Genomic DNA, 13,316 nt, shown 5'->3' with positions numbered 1-13,316 from the left:
GAAATAAACAAAATAAACCATCTGCTTTGGGAAGCAGAAGCTCCCATAAGCATCCAGAAGAATTTAATCTAAAACTAGTCCACAAAACATAACAGTGGTTAGTATCAGAAGACACCTAATACTCAGCAATTACTATTCTTAAATGAATTACCTTTGGATCTTTGATAAAAAAGTCCAAAATAATAAATGATCTATAACACAGTTTCAGTTAAGACATAGCACTTTTGACACCAGAATTTGTTGTCAATGCAGAAATAGGCATAATTTGGAAGGCTACTCTATAGGTGAGTATAACATTACTACTATAACATTTCTCTGGATCTACATGTGTCTTCTAAAATAAATGAAAAACCCCAGCCTTACATTGTGAATCTGTGTTATTCCTAAAATGATCTTTTTTCCTTTTCTTGGCTGCAAACTCACAGTCTTCAGTATTGTACACTTCTTCATTCTCATCATCTCCAGTTATGATACTGAAATAAAAACATCTAATTAGAATAGCAGTAATTAAATATTTAAGATGCATACATCTTACAATTTCCTGCATTAAAGTCTACCAGCTGGAAAAAAAAAAATCATGTTCTTAATTAAGAGCCTCTATCTCATTGTCTATAGCAACATGTATCTGGAGAGAAGCTGTCTTCTTTTCTTCCCAGAGGGGGTGAATTTTATGCCAAAGTGATTAATACATGAAAGTATCTTCCTAAGAGGTACCTTGAAAATCATTACTGACATTCAGGAAGGACTAAGGAGACAGTACTAGCTGGACAACTGTAAAACTCTGCAGAGTTCTGGTGCACAAAAATCTGTTTTTTGAAGTAGACCAAGTCTTAACTGCACACAGGTAAAAAGTCTGTGAAGAATTATTGCACATCCTTGCACAGGCAGAAAGCCAGCAATGAACAACATCTCTCTTACTACTGTCACCTTCAGGGCAAACAAAGTCCTCCTTTTAAGAAACTCTTGATTCACAACTCTGTACATACTACAGGTGTCATGGCACTGTTTTACCAATGATTTGTACAGCATCAAGAGGCAAGTGGTCTGTCACTGCCAGACAGACTCAACTCCACCTAGGTCACTTCTGACAGTTAACTATGTAACCCAACACCGAGGACTACACCAAATGCTTACGTATATCAAACACACAGTGTGAATATAAAAAATTACACATATAAATTACTGAAAATCTTTTTTAATAAGCTAACATTTCTAAAATGTATATGCATTTAAAACTGTCTGTGCTACAGGAAATCTACACAGCTTCATGAAATTTTCATTCCATTTTTGCAGATAACTGTAAGGACCAGCAACAAAGATAAGAATGGGTGTTCTCTCTTCTAGCACTGAGAAGGAAGATACTTCATATGAAGGCTACAGTCTTGCACAGATAAGAATAATGAAGGATACATGGTAATGAAGTGGACTTATTTATCTCTACATTACTGCTCTTTGGCAACAAAGTTGTATATGAAACCCCTCACATTCATTACTATTTTAAATCTAAATTGCTTTTTATCACTGCCAGTTTGAACTTCAGGTTAAAACAAATGAACACTGTAAACTCGTGGACAGAAGCTTTTTCAAAAATAACCTGTATCTGGGCATTAAGTGACAAAAATCAAATCATTTTAGTCTATTGCTACTAGCTTACAGAGTTAAAATTTTCAGGTTTGAACCATCTGTTAAACAACACTGTAAAAAATGTTTGGCTTCTGAATTGTTCTAATCAGTACATGCTAGCTCAGCTTAAAGACACACAAGTTAACAAGATTTAGAAAAAGAAAGTTGCTTTTTTTCCAGGATTTAAACCTAACATCTTCATTCAGATAGTGCTCAATACAAGGTGATAGCATTAGTTCAATCCTTAATATTTTTAAAGCAGAGGATAAAGACTCAATACCTTAAACATTCTATACAACAGTGCCAAATATCACATCTGGTCAAACAGCAAAAGAGTTCAGAGGGAAGAAACCAGCAAGAGACAAAAGCAAAACATCAACACAAGTTATTTGCTTATGTAACATTTCAATCGAGCAGTTTGTTTTTGTGGGCTTTTTCCCCCCCAAAGCTATCATATAGGAAATCTCTAAACTCACTAAAATGAATTTAATTATGATTTAACATATTGGCTGCATCACCACATCATGTGAGAAGCTATGGCAGAATCTGAAGAGTTGCTACAGAACCAGAAATCGAGCCAAAAGCTCCCAGAGTTTTATCATCCTAACAACAGATACAAGACTAGGTCCCTGATACTCTGAAACATAATCCAAGCAGCACAGAAACTCTCTCATGCCCCTTGACCCAGGGCAAGCAATTGTGAGAGGGTGGGAGACCACATGCCTGAAGGCCTGCTTAGAAGAAGAAGGTTAATATGTAAAGATTCCTTCTTTTGTTCCTGGATCCAAGTGTCCCTAGAAGGTAATTCAGGCCAGTAACATACTTGAAGTGATTTGAATCCCACTCCTGACACCCCGTAAGATATACTTCCCCAAGCATCATATAAATAACTAAGGCAGCTTCAGGAGTCAATAAATGTAAGGAATTGTGAAGATGAAGACTTATTTCAAACAGTCTTCATCTAGCATTCAAATTTGCCTGTGACATTCCTGGAATTCCTTAAGTGTCTTCAGAGAAAAGACAAATTGGACTGTTACCTCTGAGGATCTTCTGATATGAGGCTTTATTTCCTCATGTTCTGTTCCACTTCACATAGAGAGACTTTCCCTACTCATCTGTAAACACCCCACTCTTCTTGACAAACATTTAGTCTGAAAGCAATGAGTGAAAGCAAGGGTCCCACAGACATCAGAAGAATGGGACAGACACAGTTACCCAATGACTGCTAGCATCCCTTCCAGAAATCTGCAGAGCTGCTTGACAAGTAATAAAGCTGCTCTACTGTTCCAAAAGCAACCCCTGCCCCCTCAAACACCAAGATAAGATACAAGAAACCAAATCAAGTGCTGCACGTGCCATATGGTGTAACAGAAGCCTTAATTTAGTGTTTTTATTATAATACTGCACGTGACATTTGAGTGTACCTGGCAGGATTTAAATATGTACATAATACTGCCAATTTACAGCTATTCTTACTCTCTTGTCTTGATGAACACTTCATAAAAATTGTTCTAAAGCTTTTAAAAGCAAAGTACCTGGTGTCCTTAGAACCATAATATCTTCAATAGATCATGCAACAATTTCAGTTTTCCCAAAAAGTAATTTCATGGCAGTATTTAAATAACCTCTTGGGTATGATACTTAAAATGATGGAAAATGAGACAGGGCTATCTGAGCTCCAACTATTCTCCCTCATCTCCTTGCTTCTTTTCACATGGCCCTCAACTCTTGCAATTATTTACAGAGACAAATTATTTTAGAAGTGACTCTCACAGCTTGACCATGGAAAAATCCTGAGCTAAGTGCACGCACCAAATGATTTTGTCATTTGACAAATATATTGTAATGTTATCTGTTCACAGATTCAAATCAAAGGACTTCTATTCAGAATCAAAACTGCCCTTGTGAACACTGTGTCTCACAGAATCAGACAAGAGAAACCACAGACTGAAATTACTACCTTGTCAGCCCAAGCTGTTCATATGAACCTAACACACAAAAAGTAAATATCACCATCATTAAAATCTTATTAGTCTAATTCTCTTTTACCTCAAAAAGAACACATAAGACAGCTTTACTCCTAAGTTGCAGGCTAATGAAAGACACTGGCATACAATTCTGTAAGGCAGCTCCACCCCCACCAAGCTTCTCTCCACCACAAGGTTTCAAGGACACAGTGCCACAGCACTGGAAGTGTCTATCTTTGCTTGAATTTACAGGCAGTCACGGCCAGCATTCACACCACAGAGCCTGAATGCACACAGCCCAAGCCACATCTCCAGATACTATATGCCTTGATCACTCTTAGGCAAATAACTAAGACCTACTGAAGTGATGGTTTCTTTTTTTTTTTTCAATCTTAGTTTCCATAAAAGATCTAAAGTGCAATTATTCAAGCAATTAATTATTATGCCAAATAATTAAAACTCTTTCTGCACAAGTGATTATATTTGTTCAAGCACGGTTACCATTAGGTCTACCAGTTTTACTAATTCAGCAGCTGGATTCACCAAGGCATTGGATGGTTAATCAAGCAAGGTTATAAGTTCTATTTTAACAAGAACACATTCTTCGATTTATGTAACTTATGTGTCTTTAAGGTTTATTTCTGAATCTGTTTGTGATTATATCCTCCTAATTTCTGAAGAGAAAGTATTTGCAATGGGTAAAGGACAATATTTGGCAAACAATTCTATCTACACTTTCTCTCACAGAAGAGAATAGAAACAAAACTAGAAAGGGTTTCATTCAACTAGATAGCTTGAATTTATTTCTTTATAAAGGAAAACTGCTATAACTGCTCCCTTAAATACAATACTAAAGTACTAACTTCAGAAGAGATTTTTACAGAATATTTTAGTGAAAAAGATTATTCCTTACAATGGATATAAATGAATAAAACCCTGCTAGAACTGCCAGATTGACATACAGCATCATCCCTATTCACAGGGCAGCTTGAAGAGAGAAATAGGTATTTTTGCACTGTTTACTATATGTTTCTTCTACAAGGAAGCACTTGATAAAGTCTCATTTTTCAGTCTCATTTTTCTTTAGTGCTACATCATGTTAACAAATCTCCTAAGCTATCTTCAATATACACCATAATTATTTCCAAATAGCATAAGATGGTACAGAGATCCAGCCAGCAACACATCTTACACTGCTGTACCACAATGTGAAGTCCTGCCCGTGACACAGAAGAGCCCCAGACCTGGGTATGTGCTGGGTACAGACTGGACAGAAAGCAGTTTTGCAGGGAAGGAGCCAGGAGTCTGGAGGACAAGTAACTGAAAACAGGTCAGCAGTGTGCCCTTGTGTTGTGTTAAACCAACTGCACCCTGGAGTGAGCTATGGAAAGTGTATCCTGCAGACTGAAAGAAGCAAACACCCATCTTTATTTGGCATGAGTACTCATCTGGAGCACTGTGACTAGTTTGGGGCCCCCCCAGTACAGTGAAAACATTGTCATACTGGAACAACTCCAGTGGGGAGTCACCAAGCCACTGGAGTACATGGTGCACAAGGGCAGAGAGCTGACCTTGCTCAGTTCTGAGAGCTGGTGGTGAAGGGAAATCTAATTGCTGCCAGTTTTTAATATGAGGCTATATATAAGATAGAGTGAGACTAAGTTTGGAGAAGGTGGGCAGTAGTAAGTCAAGTGGTAATGGACACAACCTGTGATAAGAGAAACTCTTACTGGAAATTAGGAGGGCAGGGAGAAATGATGCAACGTAGGACAGCACAACAACAACAACAAAATAACATTGACAGTAACAGAACTTAGAACGGGAACCCAGAAAAGATCCTCCATTCTTGGAAAAGCACAAAGCTGAACTGGGCAAGGCCCTGCAGAACCCAACCTCAGCCGGCCTTGCTTTAAGTATGTGTTTCAACCAGATGACGCTCAGAGGTCATTTCCACTCGAAATTGTTCCATAATGTTGTGCAAACAGACATTAATTGCAGTTTAGTGGCAAAACTCAACTGGCATATAAAAAGTTCAAGTTACAATCATAGATCCAAAGTTAAAGGTGTAGTGAAATTACTCCAAAGTAGTGCTACAATGCCAAGACGTACCAACTTGAATTCTCTAGTCTGAGTTTGAACAACATACATTTTTAATTGAATAGACAAAAGTAAAATTAAGAAACAAATTAAAGCCACAGTTTTTGGCTCCAGAAGAGTTCAGTTCTAGGGTGTTCCAAAAATAAGGTAAAAAAAAAAAAAAAATCAATCCAGTATTTTTGCTGAAAGAAGCCATAAAAATACCTCACCTTGCTCTTTGGAGAAAACATATGTTTATACATTTATACACACACACAATTAGGAGCAGAAGTCTTAATGGTATTCATAAAGACTGATCATTCCTTTCATACTGATCAAACAGTATTAATTAAGCAACCTACATGATATTTCTTTTTGAAGCAACTTGCAGTTGCTAAATACTTATTAGATTTCCCTTACTTTGCCAAATATATCATTAAAGACATAAATGAGAGAATATTTTTTTCAAAGGTATTTAAGGCAACTTTTATGTTGGAGGCTTACTGAACATTCTTCCAGACAAAGTTTTGTATCCACATTGGCCAGACTGTGTGGATAAAGAAGCCCAAATGAGATCAGTGACAGATTAACACAAAAGGAAAAAAGGCATGAAGGAAACAGTAGGTTAAGCTTAATAATAATGCTTCACTGCTTGATAACTCCCTTGAGGATTGTTTTATTAAATTTTCTAAATTTAAATTGAGAAAACACAGGTGTGTGACTACAGCAATTCCTAGCTTCCCAGTAAATCCCTCTCTAAACCATATGAGTTATCTTTTACTGGATTAACAACAAAACACCGAATGTTTCCTTTCCTCATTATGAGCACATTATGCTGGAATTTATGACCAAGATCCTACCCCTGAGAATTACTTCTTTGTGGAGGAGTTTGTTTTGACAAAATGATTTATATCACACCAGTTTGTGGGCATTTGCCACAAGTATTACTTGATTTACCTAATCTCTTTCTCACCTGTCCTACAGGAGCACATACAGTCACCTATTTTGTTAGAGAATGAGAATTAAGCTACCACTGATTGGATATTTGGAGCAATGGCATTTTATGGCTGCCACAAACTAATCCAACACCCACACAGCAGAAAGCCTTCATTCACTTCCAGGTTCAATATGCCTGTTGCACTTGCAATTTACAAGTGTCACTTTTACCTTTAAATAGTACTCAACAGGCATTGGGGTGCAGGTTTGGGTGGTTTTTTTTTTTTTGTGTGTGTGTGTTTATTTTTTTATTTTGTTTTTTTTTTTTTCCCTTTTTTATTTTTTTCTTTTTATTTATTGTTTTATTATTTTGAAAGACATATAGGCTAAGAAGGGATCTGGCTGCCTCAAATAAGCAACTCACAAAGCAGTGACAAAAAAGAGACAGCCTCCACAGGGGTCTCCTGTCTGCCTAACTAACAAAACACATGATTGCATTTGTATACAGATGACATCAGCTACCACAAACAGTTGCAATCTGAATGGAAATTCAGTCAATTTTGCCTTCCCACCTGCTATTAATTCATGCAGAATCACTTGTTTTTTTAAACTTACACAGTGTGGCTGATATCATTCAGCTGATTATTCCCATCCTCAAGTGCATGACTAAAGGTTTCACATCTTTTCCATCCATCTTCTGTTTTAACCCATCTCCATCCAGGGGATCTCCAGTCTTGGCCCAAAAATGGCATGGTTTCTCTATAAGCAGCAAGAAGAGATTCTTTGTCTATTATTTATTTTAAAAGTTTCAAAACTTCCTGTCATTATTTCAGTTTTCTATTTAGCCTTAAAAAGAAAATACCTTGAGAAAAGTTCTCTGTATAGCATCCTTTAAAGAAACAGATTCAGTGGTTTAAGTAGATTTTTTAATTCTCTAATGATGTTCTTCTTGTCTTTCAGCATTTTATTAGATCAAGGTAGATTTCCTTGTTCTTTGGAGAACAAGGAAAAAAATCCTGGTAGCCCATGAATGGAATGATACAAAAAAAAAGAAAATTATATAAATTATATCATGTGCAATCTGCTCTGTTATGATCAAACAGATTACTGATTTTCATACGTGACTAATAAATGGTTTTAAAGAGATCGACAGCTCACAAAATCAGTGTTGCTCCTTTTGTTTTTTCTAATTCTTACAAATACTGAGTTTATGGTACAATGTGTAGTGATGCTTTGGGAAAGGAATTTTAACATTCCCAAAAATCTTTTTATGTTGTTTTTGAGGCCACCTCCCATGCCAGCCTATTAAGCAGATACCAGGACAAAAGGACACTGCAACAAAGTCCATTGTGACATGTCTCCAGAAATTCCTACAAATAGATGCAGGTCATCCCAGATATATAAACAGTCTTCTGCTACCATTTTTCAAAAGTGAGATTCATTTCTGACACAGTAAGAATTTGAACAAGGCAGTTTTCTACACTTTGAAGACTATAACCCTGCCAGCGTTTGCTGTCTTCCCATTCATCACACGAACATATTGCTCCTTCGTTTAACAAGGGATTTCATATGCAAGCTATAGAGGGAAGATAGCATTATCATCTTCAAAACACATGTTAGTACATAACAGCAACAGCTTTGGCCCTCACAAACATGCATTTTCTAATATTTTTTCAACTTTAAAAAAATATTAGGCCTGCTCAGTAAACATCACTATGAATTTATTTAAAAATTTGCACTCTTGACCAGCATTCACCCAATATATTTGTTAGAAGAGGATAAAAGCCAGAAGAAATACAGGCTGAGTGAGCCAGCTGGGATTTTCTTTATTTAAAAACCTGCATAGTACGCAAAACAAAGTGCATTGCCTAGACCTCAGGATTGACTAAAGTCCCCCTCCTACTAATAACTCAGCTTTCCTCTGCTCCTAACAAGAGCCTTTTCCAAAATCTACATCATCCACTCCCCCAGTTGCAATAAACTTTATTCATGCCTATCTGCTTTTCCAATCCTTTTACTGCTTCCTAGGAATAATATGAAGCACAAGAAGTTGTTCAGTACTCCCCTCATACTGGTGTCTCTATCACAGAATGGTTTGGGTTGGAAGGGACCCAAAGACCACCCAGTTCCAATCCTGGGTGACACCTTCCACTAAACCAGGTTGCTCAGAGCCTCATCCAATCTGGCCTTGAATGCAAAAAGGATGGGATACCCACCATTCCTCTGGGTAACCTGTGCCAGTGCCTCATTACTCTTAGAGTAAAGAACTTTTCACTGAGACCTAATCTAAACCTACCTGCTTTCAGTTTGATGCCATTCTGCCTTGTTCTGTCACTACTGGCCCTTGTAAAAACCCCTTCTGCAGCTCTCTTGTATCCCTGTTTTAAAGGGCTGGAAGACTGCTCTAATGGTCTCCCCAAAGTCTTCTCTTCACCTGGCTAAATCCCAGTTCTTTCAGCCAGTATTCATAGGTGCTCTAGCCCTCCTCTGGACTCTCCAGCACATTCACAGCCTTCCTATGGTGAGAATCCCAGAGCTGGATGCAACACTGCAGGTGGTGTATGAGGAGAGCAGAGCAGAGGGGCAGAATCAGCTCCCTTGACGCACTGGCCACACTTCTTTTGGTGCAGCCCAGAACACCTCCAGCTTTCTGGGCTGCAAGTGCACATTGCTGACTCATGTTGAGCTCCTCATCAACCAATAGCCCTGAGTCCTTCTCCTCAAAGCTGCCTTCAGTCCATCCTCCACCCACCCTCTACTTGTGCTTGGGGCCACCATGACCCAGCTGCAGGATCTGGCACTTAGCCTTGTTGAATTTCAGGAGATTTGCACACTCTCATTTCTGTCCTGGCAGGTCCCTCTAGATGGCATCCCTTCTCTCCAGCTTGTTGACTGCACCACACAGTTTGGTGCCAAAAACTTACAGATACACTCAATCCCACTGTCCACATCCCCAGTAAAGATGTTAAACAGGCCCAGTCCCAATCCCAACCCCTCAAGAATGTCACTTGTCACTCATCTCCACTTGGACACAGAGCCATTGACTGCAACTCTTTGAGGACGACCATCCAGCCAGTCCCTTATCTACCCAGCGGTCCATCTGTCAAATTCATGTCTGCCCAGTTTAGAGACAAGGAATTTGTGTGGGACAGAGTCAAATGCTTTTCATAAATTCAGGCAAATTACATCAGTCACGGTGTGACCCTGTATGACCTCATCCACCAACCCTGAAATCCCACCGTAGAAGGCCACCAGACTTGCGAGGCAGGATTATCCCCTGGTGACTCCATGCTGCTGCCATCCTCACAGAGCCTAATGACATCCCAACGCCCCAGGCAGGCTCCACACGCCCCCTCCAGAGCGCCCAGTGCCGCCCGTCCCGCCTCGCCCAGCCCCTTCTGCCCACCCTGACTCCCAGCACCGCGTCCCACGCTCCCTCAGCTCCACACGCCCTTAAGAGCCAACCCTAAACCCCTCAAGCCACGACTGCCTACGCGCAGCCCCAACCCCGCAGGCCGACGGGACTCACACACACGGCCCTACAGGTGTCCTCCCGACCCCGCTGCCGGTCCGGTCCGGTCCGGCCCGCGCTCACCGCTCACCGCTCACCTCCCGCCGCCGCCGCTCCCTCCGTCCCCGCCGCTCCCCGCCCGGCGCTCGGCCCGGGCCTGGGCTGTTGCCGGAAGTACCATGGGCCGAGCTGGCCACGCCCCCCCCCGCGCTGATTGGTCGCCTCCCGCCGCGCTTGTTGCTACCCGGCAGCGCGCGCCGCCATTGGCGCAGCGGGGCGGGGCCGTCTCCGCCCGGCCCGAGCCGGCCGCGTCACGTGACGGACGCCCGCGGGCCGCACGTGCCAATGTTTTGGTCGGCGGGGGCCAGCGTTGTGAGCAGTGTGACCCAGCCCGTGTGCCCCCTCTGTGCCCCGGGTGTGCCAGCGTGCCTGGAAAACCAAGTTTATGGAGGGCCTTGTTTCTTAAAACTTTAAACCATTAATAGGTGATTCTATAAACATCTGAGATTTCACTTAAAATCAGTTATTTTCACTTAAATTCACACTTCAGTTATTCACTTAAATTCAGTTATTTTCACTTAAAATCAGTTATGGAGAAAACCATTTAAAAAAAAGTCAAGGCATTAATAATAAAATAAAAATAGTATTTTCAAACACTGTAATTGGTTTGAAATTTTGTGCTGTAGAAAAAGGCTCTTTTATTTTAATTATTTTAATGCTTAGGATTGACAATACTACAATTACTGCAACTTGTCCCTACCTGGAAGCAATCCTTAATGTTTTTGCTAGTCTTTCCCATAAGAAAATGGAGTTTATGAGCTTATAAAAGAATTTCAGTGTCATAACAGCACAGAATTCAGCAAAAATTCAGACTGGAAGGGCTTATTTTCTGTCTTTGGTCTTAAAAAGCTTACCTGAGTAGTTATATTTGGTCTGGGAGTCATTGTGTTCTCAATATGTTACTTTTAATAATTACGCTAGAGATAGGATTCCTTTCTTTTCTTGAAGACAAAAAAAAAGAAGTTGGATACCCAAATATTTTTCAAGACCCCAATATCCTGGCACAAATACAGCCATGGCAAAGGTGCTGCCTTTGCATCGCCACGGCCCGTAGGCCACTCTGTGCCATTGCCTGATTGGAAACATTCCCAGCCCTGCACTGGAAAATGATGTGAGTGTGAGTCAATATAAAAAACTCTACACCACTACTCTGCCAGGAGCGTGTCAATCTCCTTTTCCAGCCCATGAAAAGGGGTGGGTTTTTTTTTTTTTTTTTTTTTTTTTTTTTTTTTTGGTTTTTTTTGGTTTTTTTTTTGTTTTTTTTTCTCTTTGGCACCTGGATCTACAAAATTCCTTCATAATGTGCCACAAATCCTTTTGTCTCTAGGATCCTTCTGCATTTTCTGTCTTTGAGGTGTCCTGGGGTGTGTGGACGTACAATGAGTGCTCGATTAACTCGTTGCTCTGCTGGGGTTGCTCCTTTAGGGCAGGCTGGATTTTGCTAGCAGAGCTTCATGAGTGAAACATCTAATCCCAAAGTGATGCACTTCAGAAAATATGCTGCGGTTCTCTTGTGTTTACCTGAGGAGAAAGCAGCTTTAAAAGAAAATAAGCATGAGGTTACTTCTTGGAAAAGTGCAGCATTTTGGGAAAGCCTCCCACTGGAGCAGTTTGTGGAGGACTCTGTCCAGTGAGAGGAATTCCATGCTGGAGCAGGGGAGCAGCCTGAGAAGGAAGGAGCGGCACAGAAAAAGCGTTATGAACAGAGCCCAACTGCAGTTTCCCATCTCCCTGTGACACTTGTGGAGGAGAGGAGGTGGCAGAAAAGTCAAGAACAAAGAGTGGAGTTGAGTCTGGGAAAAAAAGGGAGTTTGCAAAAAGGTGCTTTTATTTTTGTTTCTGTTTCTCACAGTGCTGTTTTTAAAATACCCGATTTTTAATTCACAGCAAATTAAATTAATCTTCCCCAAGTTGATTCTGGTTTACCTGTGATGGTAATTGGTGGATTATGGTTATTGGTGGATGGTAATTGGCTCTCTGTCGTTATCTGGACCCATGAGCTTTTTCTTTTTTTTTTTTTTTTTTCCCTGTCCTGCTGAAGAGGAGGAGTGACAGAGCAAAGGGTTGGGCACCACACTTCCTAATATCATAGAACGGTTTGGGTTGGAAAGGATCTTTGAAGGCCCTCTACCTCCAATCCCCCTGCCATGGGCAGGGACAGCTTCCACTAGACGGAGCTTAAAGCTCCGTGCAGCCTGGCCTTGGACACTCCAGGGCTGCAGGATCCTCAGCTTCCCTGGGCAGCCTGTGGCAGTGCCTCACCAGGTACCTCATCTAAAGCTCCCAGGTATCTGATCCCACTGCTCCTGTGGCAGTGGCTCCCAGGTATCTAATCTACAGCTCCTCTCTCTCAGTTTCAAGCTTTTCCTATCACTACACACCCTTGTAAAAAGCCTCTCTGTGGGTTTTTTGTAGGCCTTCTTCATTTCCTGGAAGCTGTAGAAGATCTCCCTGGAGCCTGCTCTCCCCTGAGCAGCCCCAGCTCTCTCAGCCAGTCTTTGTGGCAGAGGTGCTCCAGCCCCCTGAGCATCTTTGTGGCCCTTCCCTGTCCCCAGCGCTGGCTGCAGCACCCCAGGAGGGGCAGAGTCCCCTCCTCAGCCTGCAGGTCACACCTGCTGCTCACACTGCTGGTTACACTGCTGGTTACACCTGCTGCTGCTCACATTGCTGCTCACACTGCTGCTCACACTGCTGCTGCTCACACTGCAGGTCACACTGCTGCTGCTCACACTGCTGGTTACACCTGCTGCTGCTCACATTGCTGCTCACACTGCTGCTGCTCACAGTGATGGTTACACCTGCAGGTCACAGTGCTGCTCACACCTGGTGGTCTGAAGCCCAGCTGGGGAATGTTACCCTGGGAGAACACCTCACACTTCAGGGAGGATACCATAGGGAAGGAAGAAACAGAGGAAGTCATATGCTTCTAGCTTTTTTCTTTTTTTTTTTTTTTTTGTATAGGTCCTAGAAGGACAAGGACAAGGACAAGTGTGTCTTCCCAGCTTAGGCGGTCACACTCTTTGAATTGTGCTTCAAATTTAATAAAGTTATTAATAGCTGAGGTACATAAGTAATTGGGTTTTCCATGACAACTCTCTTTCCCGCATATTTTCTGCTGCTCATGCCCAGATATTATAATATTT

General features: G+C 41.2%; 1 protein-coding gene across 7 annotated transcripts in view; it reads right to left on the bottom strand.

Annotated features, from left to right (window-relative positions):
• The window catches only part of FBXO25 (F-box protein 25), a 31,351-nt gene extending 21,015 nt beyond the window's left edge, over positions 1-10,336 (bottom strand). For 5 of the 7 annotated variants that reach the window (XR_005955970.1, XM_041477431.1, XM_041477432.1 and 2 more), the window contains exons 1-3: positions 10,212-10,336; positions 7,218-7,361; positions 364-473 (exon numbers count right to left, since the gene is read on the bottom strand). Coding sequence is in view for 6 of the 7 variants with exons in the window: in XM_041477431.1 (XP_041333365.1) it covers positions 364-473; positions 7,218-7,361; positions 10,212-10,294 (337 nt within the window). In the remaining variant the exon portion in view is untranslated. Of the gene's footprint in view, positions 1-363; positions 474-7,217; positions 7,362-7,464; positions 7,485-10,211 lie in introns of those variants that run through there. The other 2 variants (XM_041477433.1, XM_041477437.1) reach the window with 2 other exon arrangements.
• Between the last annotated feature and the right edge of the window lie 2,980 nt (positions 10,337-13,316).

This window comes from Pyrgilauda ruficollis, unplaced genomic scaffold (genome assembly GCF_017590135.1).
Source record: "Pyrgilauda ruficollis isolate IOZ18807 unplaced genomic scaffold, ASM1759013v1 scaffold40, whole genome shotgun sequence".
Classification (NCBI taxonomy): Eukaryota; Metazoa; Chordata; class Aves; order Passeriformes; family Passeridae; genus Pyrgilauda; species Pyrgilauda ruficollis.
Note: the sequence above shows the minus strand (reverse complement) of the source record. Positions and strands in the feature narration are given on the sequence as shown.